Here is a 13,860-nt window from a genome sequence, read left to right on the forward strand (position 1 = left end):
GTACGTGATTATATACAGATTTATTTATTGTCAGCTTTGTAATAAAAACAAATAATAACACGATAATTCATTTTCTGTCTTCAGGGTCTCTGGTCTTTGCTGTCACCGTCACTGACGAGGACTCAGGCTCCAACGCTCAGCTGCACTACTCCCTGATCGGGCGCAACTCCGAGAAGTTCAAGATCGACCCCGTTAGAGGAGCCATCACCGCCAACGAGAAGCTAACCGGAACTTCGGAAGTTACCCTCACAGTCCGAGTGAAAGATGGTGGAGCCAACCCCAAAACAGACACAACCACCGTCACCGTCCGCTTTGTTACCGGCGGAAACTTCCCTGTCATCAAACTGAAGGAGCACGCGTTCACGTTCCCAGAGAGCCAGCTGACCAACCACGTTGTTACAACAGTGACGGGCTCCTCTATGAGGGGTGGACCGCTGTCGTATTACATCGCCAGCGGAAACCTGGATAACGCCTTTCATATCGACCAGCTGTCGGGCGAGTTGTCCATCAGACATCCACTAGATTATGAACACATTCAGAAGTACGTCCTCTGGATTGAAGCCAGAGATCAGGGCTTCCCGCCTTATTCCTCCTATGAGAAAGTGGAAATAACAGTTTTGGACGTAAACGATAATCACCCGGTGTTTGATAAGGATCCTTTCCACGCTGAAATACTGGAGAACCTCTCACCTCAGCGGGTGCTGATGGTGTCCGCGGTCGATCTGGACAGCGGGCAGAATGGACAGCTGGAATACACCATCATTGACGGCAACAGGGAGAACAGCTTCAGCATTAACAGAGCGACCGGCGAGATACGAACCACCAGACCTCTGGACCGGGAGAAGGTGGCTCAGTACACTCTGAAAGTCAAAGCCACGGACCGGGGCATGCAGCCGAAAAACACAGTGGTCAAAGTGCTAATCAACGTTCTGGATGTTAATGACAACGCTCCGAGGTTTTCCAAGATTTTCAGCGCTACAGTGGCTGAAAACGCACCTGTGGGTTACACCGTCACCAGAGTCACCACCACGGACGAGGACGCTGGTTCAAACGCCATTAGCCGATATTCAATCACAGATACCAGCCTTCCTTTTAATATTAACCAAAATTCTGGTGACATAACAATAAGTCGGCCACTAAACAGAGAAGACACGGATCATTATATCGTCAAAGTGTCCGCCCATGACTCCGGCTGGACAGTAAGCACAGACGTCACCATATTTATAACGGATATTAATGATAACGCGCCCAGATTTAGTCGTCCGTCTTACTATCTGGACTACCCCGAGCTCACGGAGGTGGGCTCTTTGGTCACACAGGTGTCGGCCACAGATCCCGACGAAGGCTTTAACGGCAAAATCTTCTATTTTATTCGCTCCCAGTCTGAGTTTTTCCGAATTAACGCCAGCTCCGGAGAGATATTTGTAAAGCAGCAGTTAAAATACCAAAACTCGACAGGTGCTAGTAGTATAAATATAAACCGCCACAGCTTTATCGTGACGGCGTCAGACCGCGCTGTGAAACCTTTGATGAGTGAGACGACTGTGATTGTGAATACCGTAGACAGTAATGATAATCCGCCTGAGTTTGACTCACCAAGCTACTTCACTCCGGTCACTAAAAGCGTAAAAGTCGGCACCAAGCTGATCAGAGTTGTAGCTCATGATAAAAAAGACTTTGGCCTTAATTCTGAAGTTGAATACTTGATAACGGGAGGAAACAGCTCGACTAAATTCAAACTAGATAAAACAAGTGGATGGATTACTGTTGCCTCCTCGCTCACATCTGATATGAATAAATTCTTCCACATTGACATCACAGCTAACGACAGAGGGAATCCTCCGTTGTCTGCGCGAACGTCAGTGCGGATTGCCGTCACGGAGGAAAACCACCACACACCCGAGTTCTCACAAAGCCAAATTTCAGCGACTGTACCTGAAAGCCTTGTTGTGGGAACCGCAATCAGAACCCTGTCTGCCAGAGACAAAGACAAAGAAATGAACGGCCTTATTACGTACAATATCACCTCCGGAAACGACAAGGGTCTGTTTTCACTTAACAGGAAAACTGGTGTGTTGTCCCTCGCTCGCCCTCTGGACTTTGAAGAGAAGCAACAACACGAGCTCCGAGTTTCAGCCACTGACGGCGGCTGGATTGCAAAAACAAGCTACGTCTCCGTCACAGTGCACGTGACTGACGTGAACGACAACCCACCTGTGTTTAATCCAGACGAGTACTTCCCTGTTGTGCAGGAGAACGTTCCCAGCGGCACCACCGTGGTCAAAATGAACGCCATAGATCGAGATTCAGGAGCTAACGCCGTCATGGCTTATGTGATACAGTCATCAGACAGCGACCTCTTTGTTATCGACCCCAACACGGGCACCATCACCACCCAGGGCTTCTTGGATTACGAGGCTAAGCAGGTCTACCATTTGACAGTGAAGGCCTTCAATGTCCCAGACGAGGAGCGCTGCAGCTTCGCCAACGTCAACATCCAGCTGAAGGGAGCCAACGAATACGTACCCCGCTTTGTCTCCAAACAGTACTACTTTGAAATCTCTGAAGCGGCTCCAAGAGGCACAGTGGTCGGGGAAGTGTTCGCCAGCGATCGAGACCAGGGGGATGATGGAGTGGTTTACTACCTCATTTTCGGGAAGAGCAGAAAGAAAGGCTTTGGCATCAACAAGAAAACAGGCCAGATTTATGTCACAGGTACTTTAGACCGTGAGAAAGAGGAAAAGGTTTCACTCAAGGTGCTGGCAAAGAACGCAGGGAGCATCCGGGGGGCAGATATCGACGAGGTGTTTGTGAACATCACAATCCTCGACGCCAACGACCCCCCAGTGTTCACCCAGGAGCTGTACGACGTCCAAGTTAGTGAAGGTCTCTCACCTGGCGGTCTGGTCACCTTTGTGAGCGCTGAGGACTCTGACTCTGTCCCGAGCTGGAGCAGATTTTCATACTCCATTGCTCCTGAGTTTGATAAAAATGTTTTCACAATCAACCCAAAAACTGGCCAAGTGTCTGTGGCTGCAGAGCTAGACAGAGAAACAACTCCCGTGTATAATCTCACAGTTCTCGCTGTGGATACTGGCACACCTCCCGCAACCGGAAGCGCCACCGTAATTGTGAACCTGGAAGATATCAACGATAACGGTCCAACTTTGACAACCGCCTATGCTGAGGTAATGGAGAATCAGAGAGCTGGCGTGGCAGTCACAACGCTGACAGCGTCTGACCCAGATCTGCCGCCAAACCAAGGCCCTTTCTTATACAGCCTGCTCAGTTCTGGCTCTGCCAACAGCTACTTCAGCCTGAGTCCAGCCGGAGTGTTAACAACCAGCCGAGAGATCGACAGGGAGCAGATAAGCGACTTCTACCTCTCTGTTGTGATCAAGGACTCCGGTGTGCCTCAGATGAGCTCCACAGGAACGATTCATGTTAAAATAAACGATCAGAATGACAATCCCTCAGAGCCACGGTCCATGGAAATCTTCGTCCACTACTTTGGGAATATGTTTCCCGGTGGTTCTTTGGGAGACGTCAAACCCCAAGACCCTGACATTCAAGACCGGTTCCACTGCTCCCTCATTCCTCCATCCTCGGGTTTGTTTAACATCCCAACTGGAACGTGCAACCTCAACTCCAAAGCTCGCTCAACAGATGGAACTTTTGAACTCACCATCCGTAGCAGCGATGGCGTCCACGGCTCAGTCAGCAATACAGCCCGAGTCCTCTTCATGGGTTTCACAAACGCCACCGTGGACAACAGCATACTAATCCGACTCCAGTCTCAAGGAGTCAAAAGCTTCCTCACCAACCACTACCTCAGCTTCCTACGCATTGCCAACTCTCAGCTCGCAGGACTCGGCACCGGGGTGCTGCTTTACGGAGCTTTTGAACTCAACAATCAGACTTTCCTGATGGCAGCTGTGAAACGAGGCCACGGACAATATGTCAACCCGAGCGGCGTGGCCACATTCTTCCAGAGTATCAAAGACATTTTATATAGACAGAGCGGGGTGCAAATAGATGCAGTGGACCATGATCCGTGCACACGCAACCCGTGCCAGAACGGAGGCAGCTGCAAGAGGCGTCTGAGTGTCGGGCCCGATATGAAGACAGAAGAAAGTGTCCCAGTGATCCTTGTTTCCAACCACCCCCTGCAGCCGTACGCCTGCAGCTGCAGGCCAGGATACACAGGAGCTCTGTGTGAGACAGACATCGACGAGTGCCAGCCATCGCCCTGCCACAATGGCGGCACCTGCCACAATCTGGTGGGGGGTTTCTCCTGCACCTGTCCTGAAGGTTTCACTGGGATGGCCTGCGAGAGGGACGTCAATGAATGCCTTTCCAATCCCTGCAAGAACGGGGCGCTGTGCCAGAACTTCCCCGGCGGCTTCAACTGCCTCTGCAAATCTGGATTTGCAGGTACGACACACGCAGGAGTCACATTTTATGTCTGACCACACAGTCGCTCACAAAAAAAACACACACACACTGACGCTCAAACAATCACACACATGGCCTCGGGTCCAAGGAAAATATTTGCTTCTGAAAGTTTCCAAGAGGTGTTGCAGCCATAGCATACAGGCACGGCTGCCAAAAACAGTTTGTTTTTCGGAGTCGGGGGGGTATCAGCTGTGATGCATATCAGCCTGCCATGTTTGCTTTAATAAAAAGGATGATGCGAAGTAGTCAGGACTCCATACACAGTTCAGCAGTATCACATTTCATTGTGCGCCTTCATGCAGCGATGACCACACACAGATACACGTCTAATCCAACAGGAGGGTTTCTTAATCAAAGATTTCTCATTTGGCTCCGGTCTGAGTCGTATGACAAACGAGCAGCTTTATAAAAGATCCAATCAGGCCTTTTTGTGTTTGTAAATGTAATGAATACACTGCATTATTAGGCTTGATAAAAGGGGAGTGGATTTTAAGTGGAATTACTTAGAGGAGTCATTTGAATCCTGCAGGCTGTCCAGCAGCTGACTGCAGCATCTGAAAGACATTTTCAAAGCGGGCCGTGGCAGGCCGTTTGCCTCAAGTCAAGTCATTACTGTCCCTTTTTATTATGACGATAAAAAATGAGCACAAATCTTTTAGGTTTCATCAAGATAAATGAGCCCAGTGAAGAAATGCACCTATTGACTTACAGTAGTTTGCATGCCCTCACTGTGAACTCTCAACTTCCTGTTTTCCCCGCCTGGTTTTTGGCAGCAGAATCAATCTCCATTAAGCAACTTGTCTCAGGATTTACAGCCTAAAAAGTTCATTGTCAGTTTTTTTTGTATTGTGCCATGCCTGGATCATTTAATGTCTCTCTTGTTTTTATTATCAGTGTCACATTCCTTATCATGATGTTCAAACTCGGAGTCATTTAGATTTGACATTGCAACTGTTTGTCTTTCTGCACTGCAAGAAAAGAAACAGCCTCCAAACGTAATTCGATCTTGCAACGAGTTTGAAAATCTGATTATTCTAAGCGAGGAGAATCTGCCAGTTGAGTGAGATCATTTCTTTTTTCTTTTTTTTCCAATGAAAGTTTCAAGATGTTTTGGATCAAATGATGTCATCGTGGACAAGTGATTTCTGCTCCAAAATAGCATCACTTGTGTCAAGAAAAATTTTTACAATAAGTGAAAGTGCACTAAAACAGATGAAATTACATCTTCCTGTTATATATTTTATGGTTGTTTCAACAAAAATCTGATTTTAAGACTCGCTACAACTTTAAATGATTTGTTGGAGCGCAGATTTTTCTTTTTTTCTTGCAGCTGCGAGGTGATGAAAGGCCTGCATGACTTGGCCCTGTGGGGAAAGTGAACTGTGCTCCCCTCGGGGTTTTCCTGTGTTGTCTGCCACCTCATCCATTTTAATTTGTGTTGTTCTGTGAACCCAGGCAAAACGTGTGATTCCATCATCAATCATTGTGAGTGTAACCCTTGTTTTAATGGCGGGTCCTGTCAGAATCGAGTGGATGGATATTACTGTCATTGTCCATTTGGTAAGTAATAGTAGGAAACTTTTTAGGCTGTTATCGAGCCCTGGTAAATTGAAAAACAAGATGTTTTAGACGTGCAGTCTCTTTAAAGAAACTAAAGTTATGGCATTATTAATCAAACAAAAATGGACTCTGTCATTTCATTTTGTGTCTCCATTTTTCACGACTTGTATTGCAGCTGTCATCAGTGAGGCTGTGTTCACATTGTAACTACATGTGGCCAAAATTGTATTTATTTATTTATTTTTATTTTTTGCACTCACAGGAGGACACAAATCAGATTTTTTCAAAGTAGTGATTCAGATTTTTCCAGTCAGATCTGATCATTTGTGGTTTTAAATCCGATACATGTCCGTTCACTGACCATGTGACAACAGCCATATCGTAATTCATGTGTGTTTTCCCCATACATCCATGGTTTTTCCACGTCATACTTCACTGCACAGGCACAGATTACGCTGCATACAGTACAGCAGACACAGTACTCGCTAGATACTGTGGTCGGCTGCCCCTGTCAGCCAAAAGAGCCTGACTGCTATACGCTCGCCTACATGTTGAGTCCCGCCATAATAGCTTTCCCAGCCGGCACCGGACGTCAATCTGACGTCAGACAGATGTTGGACTCTTTTGTTGGTCAGATAATAAATTTTGGTTGGAATTAAACTAATTAAAAGCCAAACGGCCATGGCAGGGTCATCTACCAAAAATAGGCTACACACTCTCCAAACCTAAAGATTATCTCTAATTATTATGCAGAACAACGTTATGGGACCTTTTTTCTACGGCTTCACTAAGCCTCTCATTGGCTTACCCTGGTATTCTTATCTTAAACAATCGACTTCAACTTATTATTATCCCAAAAGAGATTTGAATCAACACACAAAAAATGTACGAAAGAACAACAGATAAATACAGAAATACAGTGAAAACAAAAGTATTATTATCTATTGCTGCTGTGCAGCGGCTATAGATAAAACACACAGTATTAATAATCAAGCTAAGATTGATGTTATGCTGCAGAATAATTATCCGTGTGCTCATGTTTGCGAGAGTGCTGTCAAAGAAATGGAGCTTCAGAAAAATGGAAATCTCCTCTTCAGCATCTGATGAATTATCTTCTGAACTCGGGAGATAAACTTTTTTTTCCCGAAATGCCAGCCTTGCAAATGTGCCGTTTTTGGTTGTTGTTCAAACGTGCACGTATGTGATGTTATTGGTTATATGTGAGGCGCTTTAGGACAAAGACCTGTTCACACTTCAAACATGAATGTGACCAGAAAGATCAGATCTGCGGAAAAACCGGAACAGAGCAACAAGCCTTGTAATGTGAACGTAGCCTCCAATTTTGACAAAAGTTTTAACTTTTTAAAGATGCAAGATTGTGATCGGACAGCATTTATTTCTGCTTTGTCACGACTAAATATATATTGCTTGATAAAGATTCTTTTTCATCTGCAGATATTTTTATCCCAGCAGCACCGTGAATCATTCATTGGCTTCCTCTCTGATTCCTCTTTCGGTCTGTTTTTGTCCTCAGGGGTTTTCGGCAAACACTGTGAACTTAACAGCTATGGCTTTGAGGAGCTCTCCTACATGGAGTTTCCATCTCTGGATCCCAACAATAACTACATTTATATCAAGTTTGCTACCCTGAAGAGCAACGCGCTGCTTATGTACAACCACGATAACCAGACCGGAGACAAGGCGGAGTTCTTGGCTCTGGAGATCTTCGAGGGACGGATGCGCTTCTCCTTCAACTTGGGAAGTGGAACTTATAAACTGATGACCATGATAAAAGTTTCGGACGGGCAGTTCCACACAGTCATCGCCAGGAGAGCGGGGATGGTGAGTCTGTTTTTATGGTGGGAATTAGCTCGCATTTTAAACGCTTTTCATCATGCATTCTTGAAAGACTTTTCACTTATAGAGCTCGGCGGAAAATCGGAGAAATGCCACATGGACTTCCAACGTGTGCTGCACTATCAATAGCATTTATGTCCCGTGCTTTTATAGCTGGAACCTGCATCCAAATTTGGCCTTATATTCTTTCTTGCACCATCAGATGATAATTAAACTCCCCCCAAACCATGGGTAGCTCAGTTTATGGTTTTCATGGTTTGTAATTATATTTTATTGCTCGTTGTGATTTACAATGCGAGGATCCAAAATGGCCCTGAAGGTTGAAACTCTGTCTCCTGTGCTCTGAATGAGAGGCTTCTCCCTGCCAGCAATCCAGTGGCAAGGAAAGAGGGGGGAAAAAAATCCAACCAGGCCCCGTCAAAGCTTCTATAACGTAGCTCTCCTGCTGGACTTCAAATCTGTCATTTCCCACCGAGCACTGAGAGTTTCATAGGAAGCTGGTAAAATCGTTAAATTGTCAGTTTTGAGATGGTGCAGAGTGACGGGATGGAAAGGAATACAGCACACGTGGAGACACTGTGCCCTGTGAATACTCTGCAGAGGTGGTCATGTAAGGGCTTCTGAAGAATGAGGCAGAAATGCCTGTCGTGCCTCAAGTGCCAACTCCCTCCGGCAGTGTAAAACGAGCCTGATCGCTGTGTTTGTGAAAGGTGCTGTGGGTCATTTCGGTGGTCAGGCTTGAGGTCTGGTCTCGGTTTCTGCCTTCTGAGTTCTGAGCCAAAGTGGAAAGCGGACAGAAAGCTCGGACAGAAAGCTCGGACACCAGTCACGCACTGCTTCATCATGAAGGCTCTGAGTCATTAGAAGGAGCAGAGAGTCCACAGATAGTGTTACAATCGTGATTATAATCATTGTTTAATCTGTAAAATCGTCAAACACAATAAAACACGGACTATTTGTCTCAGCACTTTACAACAGGAGCTCGTGTTCGGGTCAGATCAATAGAGCAGTTTGCCAACGTATCTTGTAGAGCTGAAGCTCCAGTTTTGCTGTTGGCTGTGTATTTGGGATCAGTACAACAAGCTGTTAACACAACATTGATTTATTATCACCTCGCAGAGGTTCACATGGAGAATGTGTCAGTAAGCCGTTGCAAATTTACAAAGACTCTTGAGGGAAATATTTGGCTCTTTTTCTACTAAATGCTGCGATGCGTTCCCCAGCTCGTCACTAACTTTGTCGGCCTGATGTTTGATGCCGGACAGGTGGTGGGTAGTTGGTTTATTACAGCGTTTTCACTGAAAACAGATGGCAGAAAAGAGTAGCAATGTTTTTTTTAATTCAGTCACACATAGTTTATGTATGTATAAACAAATATAAACAATACAAATAATATAAAAAAGACACTCCATGTATGGAGTAGTAACTTAAAAGTCAGAAGTGAAACGTTTATATTTGAGTGTCCGACAGATCAATCAGAATCAAAGCGTCCGGTCCTAAAACCAAAACAACGAGCTGCAAGACGCTAAAAAGCTATCTCTCTTTAAAGGATTCTTTGCCGATTTTTAACCAGGTGTGTGTCACTGTGTTGTGGGTAGTGTGTGCAAATGAAAAGTGTTGCGGTGTCCCTCTGCTGCCAAATACCGATCTGCGTACACTCCTTATAAGGCGATGACATCGGCCTGGTTGGAAGTTTTTAATTGCACAAACCTTTTCATAAATGTATCTTTTTATCTTGATGAAGGCCGCCTTTGCATAAGTTGTTTGTGGGACATGATAGTTGTCAATTAACACTTTCACCGCCATCAACGAGATTTTCCGTTAGTTTTTGTTTTCATTGTAATAGTGTCGAGGGCGCTGTTACGGATGTTGAGCAATAGAACAATATTTCTGTCAAAAAAAACTCACAAACAAGATGATCGAAGGTCCGAGAATAACAGGAAAAGAGGACTACTAACGTTCAGACCCTCTCAGCGACGTTATTTGAAAAAAAAAAACAAGAGACACATTCAGCGACTTACTCAGATCATCAGGGAACAGAGAGAAATATTTTGTCATTTATTCCCATGCTCGCTGCTCACAGTAACTGCTGTCGTTTTTTGATAAAAAAAAAAAGCACGAAGTCAGGTGTTGGAAAAAAAAGGAAATAAAGAAATGTTTTTTGTGTAAGGAAGCAGAAGATCTGCTTATATATTCAAAACACAAAATATTTAGGAGGTCTTGAAAGATTAGTAAATATGACCAAAAAGGCTGGCGCTGGCTGGCAACTTGATGATAATATTCTGGTGGAGAAAGTGTTAATAAAAGCACCCGAGTTGCTAAATAAGGCTGCCTTTTGATGGAGATAAAACTGGCTTCCTATCATAAGAAAGTTTGTTGCCACAAGTCTGTGTACTCTAGACCAAATCTCTCGAGTCTCAAATTTAAATTCCATTTACCTTGATTGTATTGGTGCTGGCAGCAGAAGTCTCAAAAACTGTGCAAATAAAAACAAAACTCTGCATGACCAGGGGAGAGCAGAAGAAAAAGTGTAATTTGGCTGAAATGACTCATTAATAACAGTTAGTGTGACGGTAAAAACACTCGTGTGACGCTAACTGACTGCCTGGAAAAGATCACAGCTGAGAGCATCCAAGCAAGAGCTCAGCTAGTTTATTTTAAATCAAGGCTTTAAGTCGTAAACAAACAAAATCTTGTATGAACGAGGTTTTGCGAATAGAGTTTGACAGATTAGGACTCGCTGCAGCTGATTAGCACCAGCAGCTCATCATTAAGCTTTTGATTAGCTGAAGTTTTTTGTCCTGGAAACAAGCAGAAAAGCAGTTACTCAGTGACTACACCACAACAGAGAGCGATGCTATGGTCTTTCTGTTGTATTAGTCACGGGGAAAACAATGATCTCCAGTGGAGCTTTCTCCACTTTTGCCTCCGAGCCAAGCACAAAAAACACGCTCCTCAGCTTTTCGTGTTACATTCGGTATTAATTTCCAAGGGGGGCTCTTAAGATACATATTTTCTCCACGCAGTGTGAGACACTTGACAGTGAGAGCAGCGTATTTAAGTCATGGCTGCAGAGCCTTTGATCACAGAAAGAAACATTAATAAAATGTTCATGTGGTTCTTTATGGAGCTTCAGAGAGTCACGAATGAGACAAATGAGCGCTGTTGTTCTGCCTTGCTGTTGTCACCGTGTTGCTGACTCGTTTCTGTGTACGTGTCCATGTGTCTGACTCAAGTGTGTGTGTGTGTGTGTGTGTGTGTGTGTGTGTGTGTGTGTGTGTGCTCTGTGGGGTCGTGCTCTCCTGGATGATTTGTGTCGGAGATCCGGGCCGGTGTGGTCCGTGTTTACTTAAGATCCAGGAGAGGTGGAGCGTGATTGCCCCGGTTTTTCAACACTTTCACACACTTTTCCGGACGTTTTCCTCACCAGCCCATTTCTTTTCTTCCTCGTTGGGTCGTTCTCTGTCAGAGCACAGAGAGAGAGGGAGCAACAGAATAACCCACATCTGGACAAAAGCTTTAGTGCCATTAACGGGAAATAGGAAATGTTGTGCAGTAATGTATGGCATTTTTTTCGTGCCCCTCTCCCATCAACCACTGTGATGAATTGATGAAATATAATTGGCCTGCGTGCCATTTGGTGGGCAAAGCTCACACTAACAACAGGACTTAGTTACACAAATACACAGGGGGAAATAATGTTAGCGGTTGAAGGAGCCCTCAATGGGTTGAACCAGAACCCTGCAGTGAAAGTCATGCTGCTGTGCACGAGAGGATATTTAGTCTGGCACACCATCATGAGTTTTCAGTCCTAAAAATGTGCACGCAAATGATATCTAGGCAGAGAATCATTTTACAAACAAGATGCTTGTACAGATTTTTGAATCTCTTTTTCTGTTAAAACCTCAAAAAAATAAGCCTTAACATGCGTATGTGGTGTAAAACACGAAGTCACATTCTGCTCTTTCATCGTGACGATCACAGTGTGGCTGTAAAGGAATAAGTCAACATTTTGGTTGTGTTAGGGTCATTGTAGGTTTTAAAAAAAACAACAACACATAAATACGAACAAAGAGGCGGGGAACGGGGTAATATTCCAAGAAAAAAACTACATTCCCAAGATTAAAGTCATAAATGTACAAGTAAAAAAAAAAGAAAAATTTGGATATTTTCTGAGATTCAAGTGGCAAATTTGTGTGAAAAAAAAATCTGGAGAAAATATGTTGGATATTTTTTTGGATTAAAGCGGAAAATTTATGATGGAATATTATCTGAAATTAAGTTATAAATAAATATACGAGAAAGAAACTTGAATATTATCTGAGATTTAAGTGTTGAATTTTTGAGATTAATGTGAAAAATCTGAGATTAATGTGGTAAATTTACAAGACAGAAATGTTGAATATTCACTCTGATCATATATAGTCATTAATTTATGAGAAATATATGGAAATTTTGTATATTTTTTTGGTCAAGAAATCCCATAACTTCACTTTGCAAGGTTGCATCAATCTCATCACACCACAGATGCCAACAAGTTAACAGGAAATCTATTGGAAATATTGAGATATTGAACGGCAGCTGGTTGAATGTCCAATCAAGATGTCCTGTTACGGTTAAAAATAATTCAAAAATGAAAGTCTGGGACGTTACGCAGCAACCAGCTGGACCTCCTTCCTGGGCATCCCAGCAAGGTCAAAGTATGACATAAAGTTTATGTACACAGGTTATTTTAATATGCTGTCGCACTGTGCTCATGTCTGTACCCTAAATTTGAAGTTACCACCAACTTCGATTGTTGTTCAAAGACTGAAAACAGCAGGTGAAAAGTTAGCCAGGTTGAGTCTAAGTCTAATAATCCACTCCACTGCACCAGCGCTGTCTGCAGTATTATGCTTTTATTAATGAGCATATATGTGTATTCTACGTAATTCTGCATAAAAAAATGACTTTTTATCATACAAAATTAAGATAAAATTAATTTGGATCAGATCAAACTGTAAGTGAAATCCATTGTTATGCAGCTGTGATAAGTCCAAGCTTAAACACATTCAAAAAAGACCCAAAATATAATGATTTTATACTTTTTTCCCCAATAAACTGAGCTTATTTAGCTTCAACCACCGACTCTGACTAAAACTAAACTCAAGTTAGTGGAGGAACATCTGGCAGAGAAGAGTTAACCGTCAGTGTTTGTGCTGAACCAGAGCTGGTGACACACACACTCCCACACGACAGAGATCATAAAGAGGGAGAAACAGAGTGACGGCAACCAACTCTGTCGACCACAGTCCACCAGAACCGGTTTAAAAACAGGACTCTCAAATGAGGCAGTGCGACTTCACAGCTGTTCATCTTTAAGACAGTCACACATGGCAATAATGTGTGTGTGTGTGTGTTTCTGTCTTCCTGCAGGCTGCGTCCCTGACTGTGGACCTGTGTGGTGATGACCAGGAACCAGGCTACTGTGCTGTGAGCAATGTGGCGGTCCACACTGACTGGTAAGAAAACCACATGCGCACACGCACACACACACACACACACACACACACACAACAGACAGTACACAGATGTTCTGCTTCTATGATCCAACTGTATACATTAAAACAGTGTTGACAGTTTAAGATCCAAAGCTCGGAAAACTCGATGCATAATGAAATTTTCCGTGTCTGAAATGGAAAGAAGCGATCGTCTTTCTGCACCTGCTGTGAACATGTTCACTGAATTCTTTCTGTTTGTTTTATTTTAATCTATACGACGTAATAAGAAACGATATCTGCACTCTGAATTTACGACAATTGAACTTTTCTTTCGTTTCCGGGCTTCTGTTTGTTTTATGACCCCTTGATACATAGCAGCAACCTACTTATGAGTGGGTTTTTTTGTTCATTTTCAAAGATATTTTAAAAAGACTTTAAGTGGTAAAATTATCCAGAAGTTTACAAGAAAAAAATCAGGTGTCCTTTGTTTCTTTCTATTTTTAACAAT

At 43.7% G+C, this 13,860-nt stretch overlaps 1 protein-coding gene across 1 annotated transcript in view; it reads left to right on the forward strand.

The window, feature by feature from the left end:
* The window catches only part of LOC121947726 (protocadherin Fat 4), a 147,236-nt gene that overhangs the window by 118,840 nt on the left and 14,536 nt on the right, over window positions 1-13,860 (forward strand). Inside the window, exons 9-12 of the mRNA XM_042492815.1 lie at window positions 85-4,434; window positions 5,911-6,015; window positions 7,550-7,857; window positions 13,288-13,373. Coding sequence (XP_042348749.1) covers window positions 85-4,434; window positions 5,911-6,015; window positions 7,550-7,857; window positions 13,288-13,373 — 4,849 coding nt within the window. The remainder of the gene's footprint in view (window positions 1-84; window positions 4,435-5,910; window positions 6,016-7,549; window positions 7,858-13,287; window positions 13,374-13,860) is intronic.

The sequence above is a fragment of the Plectropomus leopardus genome, chromosome 9, assembly GCF_008729295.1.
Source record: "Plectropomus leopardus isolate mb chromosome 9, YSFRI_Pleo_2.0, whole genome shotgun sequence".
NCBI classification, from domain to species: domain Eukaryota; kingdom Metazoa; phylum Chordata; class Actinopteri; order Perciformes; family Serranidae; genus Plectropomus; species Plectropomus leopardus.